At 43.2% G+C, this 19,008-nt stretch overlaps 1 protein-coding gene across 1 annotated transcript in view; it reads left to right on the plus strand.

Annotated features, from left to right (window-relative positions):
* Nucleotides 1-18,525, plus strand: part of ism1 (isthmin 1) — a 29,211-nt gene extending 10,686 nt beyond the window's left edge. The window contains exons 2-6 of the mRNA XM_080450416.1: nucleotides 8,144-8,368; nucleotides 10,953-11,262; nucleotides 14,886-15,029; nucleotides 15,939-16,028; nucleotides 17,945-18,525. Of these exons, the coding sequence (XP_080306542.1) occupies nucleotides 8,144-8,368; nucleotides 10,953-11,262; nucleotides 14,886-15,029; nucleotides 15,939-16,028; nucleotides 17,945-18,462 (1,287 nt within the window). The 3' untranslated portion in view covers nucleotides 18,463-18,525. The remainder of the gene's footprint in view (nucleotides 1-8,143; nucleotides 8,369-10,952; nucleotides 11,263-14,885; nucleotides 15,030-15,938; nucleotides 16,029-17,944) is intronic.
* Nucleotides 18,526-19,008: the final 483 nt, after the last annotated feature.

Consider the following 19,008-nt stretch of genomic DNA (forward strand, 5'->3'; position numbering starts at 1 on the left):
GACACGGCGCGCATCCAAGTATGAATCAAGGGTAGCCATTTTCAAATATGGTTCCCAGGTAAAGCCTAGATAGGATAACAAAATATAAAGAAAACACACCTATGTTACAAAATATGAATAAACCGCTAGAGAACAAGCAGTTTAGTTTAGTTTAGTTTACTTTGGTGGAGTTAGCTGGTTTAGCAGAAAGTGTGAGGATCCAATGGAGTCACTTTTTAATACTTTTCGTTGGTTCAATATTTTTTTTAATCAACACACAGACGTAAAGGGTGTTCAATAGCACTGATTTATGAAAAAAAAAATGCAAAAGTGGAAAAATGGAATTAGCTGGTTTCTGCCGGACAGCAACGACATGTTGGTTTAAGTTATTTATAGTTACAAAGTTCATATTGAATGAACACTCAAAAATGATCCGGAATTACATTCAAAACTGCTCAGGTTGTTCGTATTCATTTACATTCATGACTTCATACTTACACACACACCATCACATGTGTGTGAATGTGTGTTCAACGAAAGAGAGTGGAGTTTCATCTAGTCTAGTTTTCACAGCAAACTAGCAAGCTACTGTCTTTGTTGGCACATAATGACGCCTCCGTTGTCCTGTGTGTGTGTGTGTGTGTGTTGTTTGTTTGATCGAATGAACACACAACATGCACCACACAAACACAGTATGTGGCGTTGTGACGCCAGGGGAAGAAGGATGCTTTTCTCTTTCTTCACCTAAAAAGTGTAGAGTTGAAAAGCATCTGACACAATGTGCACTGCCTTCATTTCCTGCCAGTCTCCCTGGGGGGGGGGGAGGCCCCCTGAGTGGCTCCCAATTGAAAATGGCGTCATGCTCCTTTAAGCAGGGCCCTCACAAAGTGTAAAAAAAAAAGGGGGGAAAGCGGGAATACCAGAGGACGTGCAGTGAGATGGGTTGGGGTTGGGGTGGGTGGGGGGCTTCATTCATGGCTTTTCAGGGTGGTGGGGGGGGGGGGGGGGGGGGTGACATCCTGGGAGGCCCCCCAGATGAACTGAGGAGGAATGGTGTGTCACTTTTGATCTTCAAATTAAGAGCACGTCCGTCCTTTGGTTGTGGAAGAGCTCAGATGAGCTGTATATAAGCCCTGAAGTAGCCCTGCCATTAAAAGGCAAAAACCGCAGAGCTTTGTTTTTTAACTCACTCAATCCGGGAACGCATCTGTGTCATTTTAGATGTCTTTGGCTATTTTTGAAAAATCTAGAAAATTATTCTGTGCAAATCTTTTAATATATATCTGTATATATATATATTTAAAGCAAACTTTTTTGGGGGCTCCTTGACATGAAAAAGTTTGAGAACCACTGATATTATAGCGACAGAAAACTATTAGGATTTAGAGGACATTTGTTGAATCCCCCAGAAGCAAAGATTTGAGTTACAAATGTTTGCTTTAAAAAGCAGATCTACAAGCTCATAGCGTGGCACTCGGTATGAGCTTGTAGATCTGCTATTTTTGAATAGAAATCTAAAGATGACACACCGATGCTTTCCCGGTCTGACTGGGTTAAAGATGCTGTTCCTACGCACTGAGACACTTAAGACTAAGTGTAATGAGTAATGGTGAACGGTCATTACTGACTCCCATTCACGTGTTCATGTCCCACCCCTTAATAAAACCTTAACTGACCGGGGTCCTCAGGGCTCTATATTCCTTTTTTTCCATCTACAACCAAATCTCTTTGCCGAAAATAGCCGATCTACAAGATCGACAAACTTGTAGATCGTCTATTTTTGCAGAATGTTCATCCCCAGAATAGGAATGCTAGGGCTTGTGGTTAATTTTCATATCCTGCGTGTGATTTATGTTTTTTCATTATAAACAATTTCAATTTCCTCCCAATTACAGTACTTCCACGTCCCTTTGGTCTTCTCAGTGTTTACTGTGCTTTGTTTAATGATCTGTCTTTATCACACCCCTAAAACCGATAGGGCCGCTGCAGGCCAAAGGAATATCCTTCATGATTTATCATGACGTGTGGTATTCCTAGGGAATTTGTTTGGAACATTTAACATATTTTGGCAAACATACGCAGTCATCTAGGAACTCATGAAAGATGACGCAACAGCGCGATAGATATTATCTTTTAATGAGTTTCTTTGTATTCAAACTGCCTAACAGTGAACAGCGAAAGATAGCATTGGGAGGCGGAACAGGACGCAATAAATGCCACAAGCCAGATTCAGATTTCATATGGCTTCGAGTGCTATCACTGCATTGAATGGGACATTATCACGTTTTATCAGACCATTGAATGGGCGAAGTAGGCGACATACTGACCTACCCGCGATTTATCAGACCATTCATTGGGTGTTATCAGGAGCTACGGACCTACTCGGAGGCAGAGCAGTCCCCACAACATGGTTTACAATTCTGTGCCTATATCGGTGTATAACTCGGACGGTGCTGAGTAGGCACAAGCGAACGTCGCAACGTTCGGGACGGCAACTCGCTCGCCTTAGCTCGCTCGGTGGTTCCTCACGTGGCTCCAGTTCGCTTGAGACTCCGAAACCAAAACTATTTTTTTTAAGTCATCTCCGTCGGTAGGTCAGTAGGTCCTGATAACACCCAATGAATGGTCTGATAAATCGCGGGTAGGTCAGTATGTCGCCCTACTCGCCCATTCAATGGTCTGATAAAACGCGATAATGTCCCATTCGATGCATCGATAGCATCCGAATGGGGTGAAAATATAATGGTTATGTACATTTCTCAAACCAGCAACTTATTGGTGACTTCACACACAGAAACTGTCCAAGGTCCTGAAATGACCCTAAACTTACATTGTCCTGTATATTAATATTTCCAGTGGTAGGTTTTGTCAAAATATCTCATCATGTGGACATTAAGTTACTTGTTAGCAGAGCACGTCTACTAATTGAATGATAAGTGAATCGCACTTATTGTCATAAAAGTGAGATGGTGACAGTGACGTGAGTTTATCGAAGTTGATCTTAATAGGACAATAAACTTAGCTTTGTCAGTCCGTTAAAATGATCAAATTGTCAGTAGACTAGTATAATTTCCTGAGCACTATTTTGCAATATTCAAAACGGTTTGGATGAAGTAAATGACACACGTTTTGAGATTAGGATAAGTCTTTGCCAAACCCCTAGAGGAACATCATTCCATTTGGCACAAGCTTCTGCAAGTATCCCTTTGTGATATTGCATAAAAAAACCTGCCTTGGTGTCATAGAGGTAAAGCACTCCCAGTTGTGTAGGTCCGGTGCCTCCGTTATGGCCAGGCACAAGTGTTGATTTTGACAGCAAATTTTTATTCCGTTTTAGTCAGTCTTTTGAATCAAATTCCATTTAGTTTTAGTCATATTTTAGTCGACTAAATATCATAAGATTATAGTCGACAGTTGATTTAGTCGACTAAATATCATAAGATTATAGTCGACAGTTGATTTAGTCGACTAAAATGTATTTTGGCGGTGCCTTGATGGCGTCGTAATGGCTGATTTTACACTTGGTTGCATGCTGAAAATAGCAGATCTACAAGCTCACAACACGTCGCGCTGTAGCGCTTGTAGATCTGCTATTTTCAGAGCGCAACACCTGAGCGCAACCAAACGACTTGTCTTTTAGTTCTTCTGGATCTCTTCTTCATTTAGTCTAGTTTTTATTTGTTGACGAAATTGACAATATATTTATTATTTGTTTTAGTCATCATAGCTTAGTTTTTATTTCGTTTTTATATCATTTTTGTCAGTGAAAAAAGGTAGTCGACGAACATCTTTCGTCATAGTTTTAGTCGACGAAATCAACACTGCCAGGCACTCCAGCGAACACAATTGGCAGTGTGTGTGCACGTTATGCTTTACTGGTGAAACATCTCGCTGTCAGGTGAAATGAAGCAGCTGACAACTCTACTGTATGTAGATCAGAGGAGGCACATGGTACATTACATGCTCCTTCGGGCCAACAGCTGCAACACACACACACACACACACACACACACACACACACACACACACACACACACACACACACACACACACACACACACACACACACATACACACACACACACACACACACACACACACACACATAGAGAGAGAGAGAACTGGCAAGCACTAAGTCATCTATTCATCAATCCCATCACTGAAAACCAATGCAATGGCCATCTGCCAGCTCTCAAGGATGAGAGCCAGTTTACGTTTTTTTTTGGTTAGCTACCTATTTACTGTGTTTCCCCTGAATTTCTTTCAGGCCCAGAAGGCCATTCCATTACCATCACCTAAGTTGAAACATGACGCACGGCTTGTATACATTATTTTACGCCTCTGAATCAATATGAAAAGACAATGGGAGTTTATATCTTCTATCTGTAATTATACATTGTGACACATGATTTTAATTTAGTTTATTTTGATCCACACCCACAATTACACAAAACGTACCACACTATAATCCAATAGTTCATGTTGATTGATCAAAAAGGCATAGGCTGAAGCTCAAAGCTTATCCTACATGAGGTTCCATCATGTGTGCCTCATGGCTCCTTTTTTGGAACGGAGCCATGCTGAGGCTCCCCTGCGCAAATAATCATCCATTTGCAAACTAATGGATGGGTTATTTGGTTTTAATGTCTGAAATGAAAAGGATTTTGTTGACCTAGTGGGTGGTGTAGGTGTCGTTGGGCAGGCCTCACAATGCGACAGACACATTGGGAGCTTGTAGATATTGTAGCTATTTTTGCTGAATGTTCACTATGCTATAATAAGAATAAACTTCATTCATATAGCACTTTTCTTAACAAAGTTACAACGGGCTTGTACAATGAATGAAAGACAGTGGATCCTGATGAAGGCCTCTGAGCCGAAACGCGTTGGTCACCTGCGTTTTTAACTTTGCCAAGCAAGCCATGACAGAATAAAGGCTTTTTTTAAAACAAAATGCTGTGGCTGTGCAACAGACTTAACATTTAGTTAATAATAAAATCTTAAAATCTATTCTAAAAGTGACCATTTTTGTCTACTCGTCTGTATCTCAGAGGAGGGCTTTGGACAGTTTAGAATACTGCCTACCAGTGACATCATTGATGGCGAATCCAAGCTAATAGAAACTACAGGACTTTCTGTCCCTGGAAAGTTAGCGTGCTATAATGAAAGCCATTGTTCTCGCGTTAACAAAAAAAAGTGAAATATTGTTTGAAATAAAGAAAACGGCCTAACGATGATGTCTAATGTAGGCGGGTTTCTGAACTGCCCACATCCCTCCTATGAGACACAGACCGAGTAGATTTTTTTTTTACCATATTACCATGAGCATTAGTGAGGACCAATTATATGAAGATAGTTTGAAAATGGGTGTTGTTGTCCTTTTAGGAATGCTAAGCCACTGGGGTCAGAGGATTTGAGCCGAGTCATTGATTCAACTGAGTTGAGAATCATCTGCATAGCAATGGAAATAAATATTATGCTTAGTTGCTTATGTATGTTATGAACTAGGGGTAACATGTAAATGGAAAATAATGAAGGACCTAGAATGGACCCTTCTTGTGGAGCTGGGCTGAAGAAGAGGCATTACCAGCAACAACAGAAAATGGTCCGTTGCTAGGGTTCAAGTGGTTAACATTTCTATTGGCCTAAGTGATGTATTTCTTTGAATGAGAGCTGGGTGGTGGAGGGATTATGTTTTAGGGGAAACAGGCCTGCCTGATCATACTTTAGTCACAGCTGATGACCGACTTCTGACGTCTGGGGACTGGAGGGTTGACTTATCGCATGGACACCTCAAGCCCCAAGAGCCATGTTCACATGGCTGAGGTTCAACGTGATTTACAGGGAGGCTAGTGCTTCAGCCCAAAAACTATGCTTTTGGGTTGAAATGACCGTGTCCAAACGAACGAATGTTCCATATCCTGTTTATCTCTGAGCCATAATTCGTTTGGTCTCGGTCAATACAGAACATTCCTTGTGGTAGTAATTGGAATCTTAATTCCCAGAAAGTTTAAATCACTCTCTCGTCCGCTCATTTTATGATTTTGTTTATCTTATGAGGTGTACGACATTTTTTATTTTATTTGGGTGCACTCAAAAATGTTGACATATTGAACTCATTTATTGTGACCTTTGGTCATGATTAAGGGCAATTATAGATATATAATTATATAGTTATACAGCCACTAAAAAGATCAATTCATATTCATAAGTTTTGAGGTACATCATAAAGTAAGCCTGGCTTCACTCACAATGAAAGGGATATGCAGTCTGTTTGTGCCTGTCTGTTATCAGTAGTGAAATAGCCGATCTACGAGCTTGTAGATCTGCTATTTTCAAACATTTAAATACTTTTACTTTTGGTACTTTAAGTATATTTTGATGCCAATACTTTTGTACTTTTACTCAAGTAACATTTTGAACAGAGGCCTTTTACTTGTAACAGAGTATTTCTACATTGCAGTATTGATACTTTTACTTAAGTAAAACATTTGAGTAGTTTTTCCACCGCTGTCTGTTTGTGCGTGTCTGTTATCAGGCCTAGTCCTGTGGTTGTACATTTATACTGTATACTCCTTTCACTCCGCACCGTATAGCACTATTTACAGCTTCCCATAGTGTCCCAGAGTGCACCGTGGCCCCGGACACAAACAGCTCCGCTGGGGGCTTTTTAACGTCCACCACAATGTGACTGAGCTGACACTTTGTCTGTGACCGGCCCACCGCAACGGTACTGCTAGCTAGCGCTGCCATATTCTCAGGCCTCTCTGCCCCGGCCACAAAAACACTGGGGAGAGAGAAACGGGAGATGAAAAAAAGCAAAACAAGGCGCAAGATTGATGGCCGTCTTTGATCTTTATTTTCTGCCACCCCAGAATGGATGATTGCCGGCTACTTATAGCTGTCTGTCCAATTGTAGGAGTAATTGCTCCTTCTGTGCATATGTGACAGGGGACATATGCCTCAGACGTCCTTTTGGGACGTATTTACAACCCCCTTGTCAGACGGACGGGAGTGTTTTTCTGTCTACCAGAAGGGAGAAGCAATTATTTTGCAATGTTTGCTCAGGTTTCTGTGTATAGCCCCGTGCAATGGACATGAACGGAACACATCAGGGCTGACATAGCTCTTTTCTTCCAACCAGTGCAAGAAGAACCATAACATGCTATATATGTCCACTGCATAATACTATGGTAAAGAAGTAGAAGTTTCTGTTGGTTAAAAATGGAGCAAACATTTTTTTTTTAAAGCTATGTGACATACAGGCCCTGAGTATAGGCCTTTAGTGGGTTTATGGTTTGGAGGAAGCAGACGGCAGCAAATGTCTGAAGTCTGGTTGTTTGTCCTGCGTTTACATTGACCTAGTGTAGGTGTTTCAGTGCCTCTTGTCTTGCTGTGTTTTGGGACGTTTGACAAGACTGTCCACAGGATATATGGAGAAGGTCATTGCCACATGAACCCCATGTCAGCATGAGATGTCAGTCTGATGTTGCTGAGCTGCTAGACTTTGGAGGGACGACATACTGACCAGCATAGTTAATAACTATTTAACCAAATTCTGTGAGGAGGAGATGCTTATCAGAAACATTGTTATCCATGATGAGGAAACTGGAATAACTTCATCTTTATTGTCACAACACAGCTTTACAGGTGTATTTTTTATTTTTTATTTTTTTAAGTTAGTGAAATTCTTTGTTGTACACGCTCCCGTTTTCAGGAAAGTGGAAAAGAAAAGAGATGGAAAGAAAACACTTGCGTAAAACTACTTTTAAGTTGTAAGTTCATGTCATCCACTTTTACACAAACTGACCCTCATTCAATTGCTCTTTCGGTTTGTTTATGCTTTACTTTTTCATTAAGACGTCTACCCCGAATCATAAACGCATTTCCCCTAAAAACTTTAATTATTCTTTAATTAAGAAATGCAGATGTTTAACAATAATGTAACTCTTGAGAGCGTAAAATGAAAAGTTTCATTTTACACTCACAAGAGTTAAAGATCTATAAGGGTCCATTTGGTTACCAACTCTCCATCATTTAGCTGGGGACCACCTGGAACCCCCTTAAGGACCACTGGTGGTCCCCGGACCACCGGTTGAGAACCACTGCTTTAAAATAATGATATTTATTAGTAACATACCTCCTTCTTTTTCTGCCTTAACAGAACAATATAAATGTAAAAAGCAGCTCGTCTGCCCAGCTGGCTCCCGAGGACCGACGGTCCGGTCCAGAGCATCGGTCGGCCCACCGGCCTGGTGGCACCCTGCCCTGGAGCCAGGGTGCTGGGGGCAGCCTGCAGCGCGATGGGCCCGGAGCCTTCCTCCTAGACCTGCACAACTTCCCCGACTTCTCCAAAGCTGACATCAATGGACAGAATCCAAACATACAGGTACAGTAGCCAACTCAACTGTGTGTGTGTGTGTGTGTGTGTGTGTGTGTGTGTGTGTGTGTGTGTGTGTGTGTGTGTGTGTGTGTGTGTGCGTGCGCGCTCTCTCATAATATTTCAAGAAATAATTAATTCAGCATGGGAACAGAACATAAAAATGTACCACTTAACTAACAAAGTCTTGGTCGGCTTGAGACCAAACCGACCAATTAATTGATCATTCCACTACAAGGGGGACACCCTCTGCCCCAGAGGAGAGGGTGACACTTTCTGACCCCCCCCCCCTGTTTGCCAATATCCCCCCCACCCCATCCTCCTCCTGTCCTATAACACATGTGCCTCACAGATGAGGGGGGGGGGGGGACCTCCACTCTGTTGCACAGCCACCCTCCCACCTCCCTGGCTCTCTCTCTCCACCTAAACACTAAGTTCAAAGGGCTGCTCAGCCTCCTCCAGACCATGAAAGCCAGATGAATCCCAGGATCAAAGAGGTCCCCCCCCCCCCACTCCACCACCACCACCCTCCACCCTCCACCCAGACCCTCACTCTCTTGCTCAATTGCTTGCCCTAGCTCTCTCTTCCCACATCTTGAGATGTTAATTCACTTTGTCCGTGCTCTCGGATTTAGCAGAGAGATGCTCTCAGAAATGGTAAAAGACCCCCTCGCTGGATTAACCCATTAAGACCGGGAACGCATCTGTGTCATTTTTAGATTTCTTTGGCTATTAAAAAAATTGCACTCTGTGCCGCGCCATGAGCTTGTAGATCTGCTATTTTTGGGAAAAATCGTGGAAAATCTTTTAATATGTAATTTTTTAAAGCGAACATTTGTAACTCAAATCTTTGCTTCTGGGGGGATTCTACAAATGTCTTCTAAATCCTAGTTTTTAGGGAAAAAAATGTATATCTATAATATCAATGGTTATCAAAAATGATACGTATTTGGCCGTGGACTCCCATATCAAAATGTTTTGTTCCAGGGACCCCCCAGAAGTTGTAACGGAGTTAAAATATTTTGCTTTAAAAATGTATATATTCAAAGATTTGCACAGATTTTCACGATTTTTCAAAAATAGCAGATCTACAAGCTTGTAGCGCTAAGAGCTTGTATATCTGCTATTTTTTTTAACAGCCAAAGGAATCTAGAAATGACTCACAGACGCGTTCCCCGGTCTCAAAGGGTTAAACAGGGGAATGATTTAAACATGGCAGCGGTTACACTCCGCCATCTGCACACTAAGGGACTTATGGGCGAAGGAGGGCTTGCCACACATTTACATAAGCTGCACGTCGGTCTCTTCCTGCACATTGGGTTAGCTAGTGAGGCATTGGTGGTTAGTGTCTGCCTTTCAGCTGTCATAATGATGGACGTGAGATTTGACCTCAGCGTCTATCTTGAGCTAACGCTCCGAGTGGGAGAGTGTGAAGGGGGATGGAGAGAGAGAAGGAGGGAGGAAGGGAGGGTGGGAGGGAGAGAGAGAAAGGGGGTAGCGATGTGCACCAAGCTATTCTGACCCTTCCTGTTTGCTCTTCCTGTCCCTACGTGCTTGAGCAGCCATGTCTTGAAGAGAAGTGGACACACGCGCACACACACACACACACACACACACACACACACACACACACACACACACACACACACACACACACACACACACACACACACACACACACACACACACATGCACATCCCTAGCGTGCCGTGCACACACCAGTGGTGGGAAAAGTACTCAAATGTTAAACTTAAGTAAAAGTATCAATACTGCAATGTAGAAATAATACTGTTGCAAGTAAAAGTCCGGAATTCAAAATGTACTTGAGTAAAAGTACAAAAGTATTGGTATCAAAATGTACTTAAAGTACCAAAAGTAGAAAGTGCTCATTATGCAGAATGAAGTTTTCAAATGTATAAAAATCTTTTGAAAATAGCAGATCTACAAGCTCACAATGCGTGTGTGCGTGCGTGCGTGCGTGCGAGCGTGCGAGCGTGCGTGTGCACCAAACACAATTCTACAGATTTATCGATTAAAAAAAAAACGAATTCCTATGACTGTTTTAGTAGACTAAATGTCTTTAGTCAAAGACAGCCCTATAGTTCCCAACAGCAGCTCAGTACCCAGAAGCATTTATGTCCAAATTATACTGCATAGAACATTGGTTCTCAAAGTGGGGTCCTTTGAGAACCCCCAGGGTTCCCTGGGGGGGGTACCTACCAGGGGGTCCCCAGCAAAATGAGTTCATTAAGCGTCACAATCATTTTAACCACTTTATCCATATTTTATACTTTCAAAAATAGCTGATCTACAAGCTCATAGCGCGGCACTCTGTGCCGCGATATGAGCTTGGATATCTGCTATTTTTGAAAAATCTCAAAAATGTGTGCAAATCTTTAAATAATTATTTTAAAAGGCGAAAATGTTGAACTCAAATCTTTGCTTCTGGGGGGTCCCTGACACAGCATATTTTCAGGTGGGGATCCGCGGGCACAAAAAAAAGTTTGAGAACCACTAGTATAGAAGCATCTCTTCTCCTGTGTTAACCGTGGATTGTGGACTTCTCTCTCTCCGTTCCTTTCTTGAACCCAAGGTGACTATCGAGGTGGTGGACGGCCTGGAGGGCTCCGAGCCGGAGAAGGGCCTCCATAAGGAGAACAAGCCTAACTGGGCCGCCACCAACTGGAGAAACTGGTGGCCGCACTCCTCCTCCGCCTCTTCGGCCTCCTCCGCCTCCTCCTCCTCCTCTTCGGCCTCCACGCCTCACCGGACGCAGCAGGAGGACCAGGACCAGGCGGCCTTCGGGACCAAGTCCGAGGACAGCAACTTCCTCCGGCCGCTTGGAGACTGGGATAGGAGAGGAGGAGGAACGGGAGGAGGCAGCAAGGCTCAGACAGAGTATGGTGAGTGTTCAATGGGAGTGTGTGTGTGTGTGTGTACTGAGTACCAGTGGTGGAAAGTAACTAAGTACATTTACTGAAGTACTAGTACTTAAGTACAATTTTGAGGTATTTGTACTTGACTTGAGTATTTCCAATTTCCAATACTTTTACTTCTACTCCACTATCTCAAGAGGCAAAATATTGTACTTTTACTCCACTGCAATTATTTGAAAACTTTAGTTACTAGTTACTTTTCAGATATAAATTATGATATTATGAAGCGTACATTCAACACTTTAGCCCTATTTTATACCAAGGCTAATTGAAAACAGCAGATCTGCAAGCTCACAACGCGTCGAAAATAGCAGATCTGCTATTTTCTAATATTTTAGTACTTTTGCTTTTGGTACTTCAAGTACATTTTGATGCCAATACTTTTGTACTTTTACTCAAGTACATTTTTTGATTATGGACTTTTACTTGTAACAGAGTATTTCTATATTGCAGTATTGGTACTTTTACTTAAGTAAAGAATTTGAGTACTTTTTTCACCTTGGTACTGAGTACTGTATTTGTGCCCTGTTTGCGTGCGTAACTTCTTTTCTAGTCTTTCTTTTTTCTTTTTTTTTACCGGAAATGAGTGTACAGCACACTGCAAGTCACATACTATTTACTGTGGATCCAGGGGCTCTCATTTGAACGCTGGTGGACAGCATTGCCACAGATGGGGCATAGTTTGATGTGGAATCTGTAATTTGCAGATTTGCTGATTCAAGCTGTCACCATAATAAGTACAGTCATTCCAGCCCGGCCTCTGGGAGCCCTTGATTGAAGCCTTTAACACTCTTTTATGAGACGGATTCCTCTGCGGTGCGGCGCTGGCTATGTGACACAGTTTAAACGCCTCCCGACATCAAAGTCTCCCACAGCAGGAATGGGGCCAGGAGAGCTAGCGATGGGGCTAGCCGTACCCATTCTCACAGCCCTCTCCAGAAAAAAGGAACCCCACAGATAAATCTGCTACGGAAGAATTCACACTCCGTTCTCGTACAGTATCCATCCTCTCTCCGTGTTGCAGCATGCCCAAACCAACATGGTTGGAACAGGAATGTATGGGCAATTTCATCCACTCCGCTTATGGCTTGCTAAGGAATGAGCTTTCGTCGACTGCTTCTCGTCAAAACCGTTGACCACGTTTAGTACATTTGGCTTATCGCTACGGTGAACTCCAGCTCATCTAGGTTTTCACGCCACACCACGTGGACCAGAACATATTTTATCCCTGTTTTTCTCATGGTTTTGAAAACTGTTATAATAGTCAAAAATGCACGCTGGGCGGTGTGGAACTGTCAATCAAAACGTGTGGCGTTCGCTCAATTGCGTCCGTGTGCGACATGTTAGCTAACGGCAAGTTGCTCCTTGTCTTGCTATGCTTGGATGAGTTGCCAACAGCTCTTTGGCCTTAATACTGGATGTAATAGAGGGTTGAAGAGGTGGAGCTAGATCGCTATCTGGCCTCGCATTCATATAAAATGCTCATAATGAGGGGCAGATGTTGGTGTGTGCGTGTGTGCGTGTGCGTGTGCGTGTGTGTGTGTGTGTGTGTGTGTGTGTGCGCGCGCGTGCACGTCAACTTGTTGTCATTTATTCTGCTCATTGATGGGGTCAATTGCTTTCAAGATTTGAAGGGGGATCTTAAGCCTGGATTGATCACACGCCCCACTGTAGCTGTTTCCATGTATATCCATTACAGTTGATCTGCCGAACGGTGATTAGAGTTAAATAGGATTTCTTACCTTCAGGTCCCATTTTAAAGTACATGAACAACGGATAGACCTATTGAACAAGTCTGTTGGCAGTGTGCCGTTATCCTTTGAGCAGGCTTTGTACAAATCTGTAGCAGTGGGTAGAATTTCAGTCTCGCAGTTCTTGCAATATAAGGGAACTGTAATCTGCCAAATGCTCCCTATGCCATCAATTCTAGCCCCTCTAGACGAGAGAGAGAGAGAGAGAGAGAGAGAGAGAGAGAGAGAGAGAGAGAGAGAGAGAGAGAGAGAGAGAGAGAGAGAGAGAGAGAGAGAGAGAGAGAGAGAGAGAGAGAGAGAGAGAGAGAGAGAGAGAGAGAGAGAGAGAGAGAGAGAGAGAGAGAGAGAAGATCTATGAGCGCAATAGGTCAGTCGGATCGGTTGAAACCTCTTAGGTCACAGGAGCAGCGTGGGCTCTAGGGGACACTGGTGGCGGGGCTTTTATTCTCTCACTGAACATGATACAAATAACCGCGTCACTCGTGCGAAGAGCGCCACTCTTTTGCACTCGCACTGGACTTGACATTTTAGCTTGAAGCGATATTTGTTGTGTCTGCTTATTAGCCTGGTATGGCCAGACTAATATCACTGCAGAGGGCTTTTTTTTGTGCAATGGCAGATTCAATCTGCCTTATAGACGAATCCACAGACGCGCTGCCTGTAGCTGCCTGTAGGCGGCCATTTGTTACATCGCTCGATGTCTCATATTTACGTTGATTTCGTCAATTGTGTCGCATCCGGTGTTAATGCACCTTTACGATGACAAAGTCAAGGTAATATCTACCGAGTTCAGTGTTTTCTCTGAGCTCCATGCAGGCGCTCAGGAAATACCGTACTCATACCGCAAGCTGGGCCTCAAACTTGGATCCATCAATTCCACCGCGGATAAACGTTGACATCTTTCACCAACGGACCGGAGCGAGGCCTTTTACTCTTGTTTGGTCTTAGTTTCGGTGTGTATGTACAGTACAGTGCATTCTGTTGTGCACAGACTTTTATCTGGTATCTGGTTTAATGTGGAAGGTAACTTTTAGCCTGCCTGCAAACAGCCTTAACCCATTCAAATCGGGAAACGCATCTGTGTAACCACTTTATCCATATTTTATATGGCTTTGGCTATGCAAAAATAGCAGATCTACATCTATGAGATTTTTAAAAAAATAGCAGATATACAAGCTCATAGCGCGGCACAGAGTGCCGCGCTATGAGCTTGTATTTGCATTTTTTTTTGCAAATCTTTGAATATATATATTCAAACAACAACGTTTGTAACTCAAATCCTCGCTTCTGGGGGGTCCCTGCAACAACATATTTTGAGATGGGGTTCCGCGGCCAAATACATATAATTTTGACATGAAAAAGTTTGAGCAACACTGATATAGCAACAATAGTTTTTCAGAAAGCTGTTAGGATTTAGAAGACATTTGTAGAATCGGAACCTCAGGTCTTTACACCTGTGGTCCCCAAACGGTGTGCCGAGGCACACTGGTCTGCCGGGATACAAGGCCAGGTGTGCCTTCGGATTTTGTGACAACCACACATGGTCCCTATTTTGGGCAAAGTTTCAATATAGGGGAAACTTTAAATTATTATTATGTATTTCTTTTATCATCTAATGTTTTTTCCACAAACTTTCAAAAACAACGAAAATAGCAGATCTACAAGCTTCCAGTTCACTGTGATGTGATGCATTGGGAGCTTGTAGATCAGCTATTTTCCACTATGAATACGTTGACTTGTCTATTGGTGTTCCTTGCCACAGTAAGTTTGGAAAGCAAAAAAGAATTATCAGAGGAGAGAGTCTCTTCATTTCTTCCTATCTGTTCTCCATCTCTTCAGATTACATCGATGGGGAAGGGGATTGGAGTAACTGGTCGGCATGCAGTGTCAGCTGTGGGAACGGGAACCAGAAGAGAACCAGGTCCTGTGGTTATGCCTGCACTGCCACAGAGTCACGTACCTGTGACATGCCCAACTGTCCAGGTAAAGGGAACATGGACACACTTACTTGAACAGTGGTGTAAAAGTAACTAAGTACATTTACTTAAGTATAACAATTTGATATTTGTACTTTACTTGAACATTTCCAATTTTCAGTACTTTTACTTCTACTCCACATACAGCTCAGAGGCAAACATTGTACTTTTACTCACATACATTAACCAATACATTTCGGCCATTTGAAAATAGGCTATTTTCAAATGATTTTTATACAATTGAAATCTTCAAACGGGACATTCTGTATAATGAGTACTTTTACTTTTGGTACTTTAGGTATATTTTGATGCCAATACTTTTGTACAGAGTACTTCTACATTGCAGTATTGATACTTTTACTTAAGTTCAGATTTTTTGAGTATTTTCTGTAGGAAATACCTACCATTAATGTAGTGGTTGCAAAGGTATTAATTGATTGCCCGAGTCCCGTGGTCAGAGTTATGGTCCGGTTCTGATGAATATGAAGTAGTTCCGGTAGATTAGTAGATTTGGTGGGGGCCGCTCATTAAAAATACGTTAATTTAAAAAACTAGCGTCATTTGTATTGTTGACCTATTTCTACCATATAGAGCAGGTTTCGTTCAATTTCAACCCCTCTGTCACATGGTACTATTTTTTGTGTCATATATTTTGTGCGTGAGTAGGCTGCCGCAGCGTAGTGATTCTGGACACAAACATTAGTACCATGTGACAGAGGTCGTAAGTAAAGAATTTGAGTACTTTTTCCACCACTTTATATCGGGGTATTTGGTCAAAAACATTGTGATATTTGATTTTGTCCATATTGCCCAGCCCCAGTTGTAGGTACGCATACAGTATACGTGCCTTTTACCAGTGTCTTGACTAATTTCATCTTTTGCTGGATCAATCACCACTCTCCATGCTTTTCCACAGGGATTGAAGACGCCTTCAAGACAGCAGCCACTGAAGTGAGCCTGCTGGCTGGAACGGACGAGTTCAACGCCACCGAGCTCTTTGGTGTCGGTAAGAACCCTCTCATTACTCTGTTCCTGCTATGGGGGTCATTTGTCACCCTGGACCATCAGTCATTCAGGCTATAATGGTGGGAAAAAAAAGTTCATTTCAGTGAACGAACGGTTTCGTTCACGTTCACGGCAAAGATTCGTTCAAATGATTCGTTCACGTTCTCGCTCAGTAGAGCTATTTTCTAGCGTTCGAAATTTACTTGAGTAAAAGTACAAAAGTATTGGCATCAAAATATACTTAAAGTACCAAAAGTAAAAGAGGCAAACATATTTGAAAATAGCCGATCTACAAGCTCACAACGCGTCGCGATGCGACGCGTTGTGAGCTTGTAGATCTGCTATTTTCAAATAGCCTAGGTATAAAATAGGGCTAAAGTGGTTAACACATTGAATGCCAAAAACGGTCCGGACCGTTTTTGAGGATCCAAACGAGAAGTGCCGAAAACGGTCCGGACCGTTTTTGACCCAATTCTATTTTTATACATGTGGGCCACGTGGGGCGCTAAAACGAAACTTTGACATCACCCAAGGAGTTTCTGAGAAGAAGAGGCTGGATCTGGCTCCATGTCAAAAATCCTTCCGGTCGGCGTTTTCAATGTTATCTCCTTGACTAAAAGCTTAATATCTCCATTTCTTTTTAACGTGGTGGAAACGAGCCGTTTTCGATCGGCGATCACGCTGCAATGGAGGATCGCGTTAGAAATATTATTGTTCCAGGCGTTAGTCGGGACCCTCCGCCGTCTCGCACGCACGCTTTGTTTACATGCACTTCCGCGTCGGGGCTTATACAGCACGAAACGTATAACGCAAGTGGATGGAAGAAATGCAGGCACTCAACGTATAATATTTTAATAAACCTCTGGCACCCAATGTGTTAATGTATGTTTTATAATGTGTGTAAAAGTAAAACACCATCGGGGGAGCATTTTTTTTTCCACGTCGCGCGTGAACGTAACAGTTTCAGAAAGTGAACGAGCTCGTTCGCGTTTGCGGCAAATGAACTAGTTCTTTTGAACGAATCGATCATGAACGACACATCGCTAATTCAGGCAGAGAGACAGTCCTCACACACTGTGGAGTGTGTGGACCATCCATCTGGCAAGAGTGTAATAAGACCAGCTTTTGCTGAACTCACGCGACGCTCCTTGTTCATCGAGCGTAGCCTCGTTGCTGCACGGGGATGGAAACGCGGCGGAACATAAACCACTTTAACAGCAGTGGTTTTCAACCGTTTTCATATCAAGGTCCATTATTTATTCGGCATTTGAGCCACAGACCACCGTTTGATGAGATTTAGACTCTCAGGACCCAAGACGTAGAATATTTTGTTATCGTTGGATACGATTTTGTCCTCAATACCATAGGAGAGATAACAGGCAAAAGTTGATTAAAAAAATAGCAGTTCTTTAATTAAATCATGTTTAACTCTTGCCCGCTCTCAAGAGTTAAAGATCTAATAAGGGTCCATTTGGTTACCAACTCTCCATCATTTAGCTGGGGACCACCTGGAACCCCCTCAAGGACCACTGGTGGTCCCCCGGACAAGCCCAAAGAGCGCAGCAGGTCTGTCTGTCTGTCTGTCTGTCTGTCTGTCTGTCTGTCTGTCTGTCTGTCTGTCTGTCTCTCCCTGTCTCTCTTTCTGTCTGTTTCTCTCTGTCTGTTCCCAATCAGCTCAGATGTCAACCAGGCCCATACACACCTTCAGTCACGCCACTCATCTTCCTGTTTTCATCTCCTAACACATAGATGAGAGAGAGAGAGGGTGTTATGCAGGAGTTATGGCGTTTTTTCTGACGCTCTCTGCTCTGCCTCCTTAATGTCTTCTAACTCTAGATGAGAGAGAGGGTGTTATGCAGGAGTTATGGCGTGTCTTCTGACGCTCTCTGCTCTCTGCCTTGCCTTAATGTCTTCCAGACACCGACAGCTGCGAGCGCTGGATGAACTGCAAGAGCGACTTCCTGAAGAAGTACATGACCAAGGTGGCCAACGACCTGCCCGGCTGCCCGTGCTCCTACCCCACCGAGGTGGCGTACAGCACGGCGGACGTGCACGACCCGCACACCCGCCGCCACTTCCGCTGGAAGGACGCCAGCGGGCCCAAGGAGAAGCTGGAGATCTACAAGCCCACGGCGCGCTACTGCATCCGCTCCATGCTGACGCTGGAGTCCACCACGCTGGCGGCGCAGCACTGTTGCTACGACGACGGCATGAAGCTGGTGACGCGGGGCAAAGGGGCCGGCACGCCCAACCTCATCAGCACCGAGTTCTCGCAGGACCTGCACTACAAGGTGGACATCCTGCCCTGGATCGTCTGCAAGGGCGACTGGAGCCGCTACAACCAGGCGCGGCCGCCCAACAACGGGCAGAAGTGCCCGGACAATCCCCAGGACGAGGACTATTACAAACAGTTTGAAGAGGCCAGGGAGTTCTAGGGAGAAACGCTAAAAAAATTAACCTATTAAGACCGGGAACGCATCTGTGTCATTTTTTTTAATTTTTTTGGGGGCTATTCAAAAATAGTAGATATACAAGCTCATAGCGCGGCACCGAGTGCCGCGCTATGAGCTTGTAGATCTGCTATTTTTGAATAATCGTGAAAATCTGAGCAAATCTTTGAATATATATATTTTTTAAAGCGAACATTTTTAACTAAAATCTTTGCTTCTGGAAGATTCTACAAATGCCTTCTAAATCCTAACAGTTTTTTTAAAGACTTACGTTGCCATAATCAGTGGTTCTTTTTTTTTTCATGTCAAGGACCACCCAAAATTATATGTATTTGACCGTGCGGACCCCCATCTCAAAATATGTTGTCCCAGGGATTTTTTGAATAGCCAAAAAAATCTTAAAATGACACAGATGCGTTCTCGGTCTTAATGGGTTAAAATAAATAGATACAAAATTGCCTATATTTCGCAAATGGTGCTGAAAACCATGGCTCTTAGTTCAGTTTCAGGTCCAAGAAACAGTGGATGAAC

This window comes from Gymnoscopelus braueri, assembly GCF_963280865.1.
Source record: "Gymnoscopelus braueri genome assembly, chromosome: 14".
Lineage (NCBI taxonomy): Eukaryota > Metazoa > Chordata > Actinopteri > Myctophiformes > Myctophidae > Gymnoscopelus > Gymnoscopelus braueri.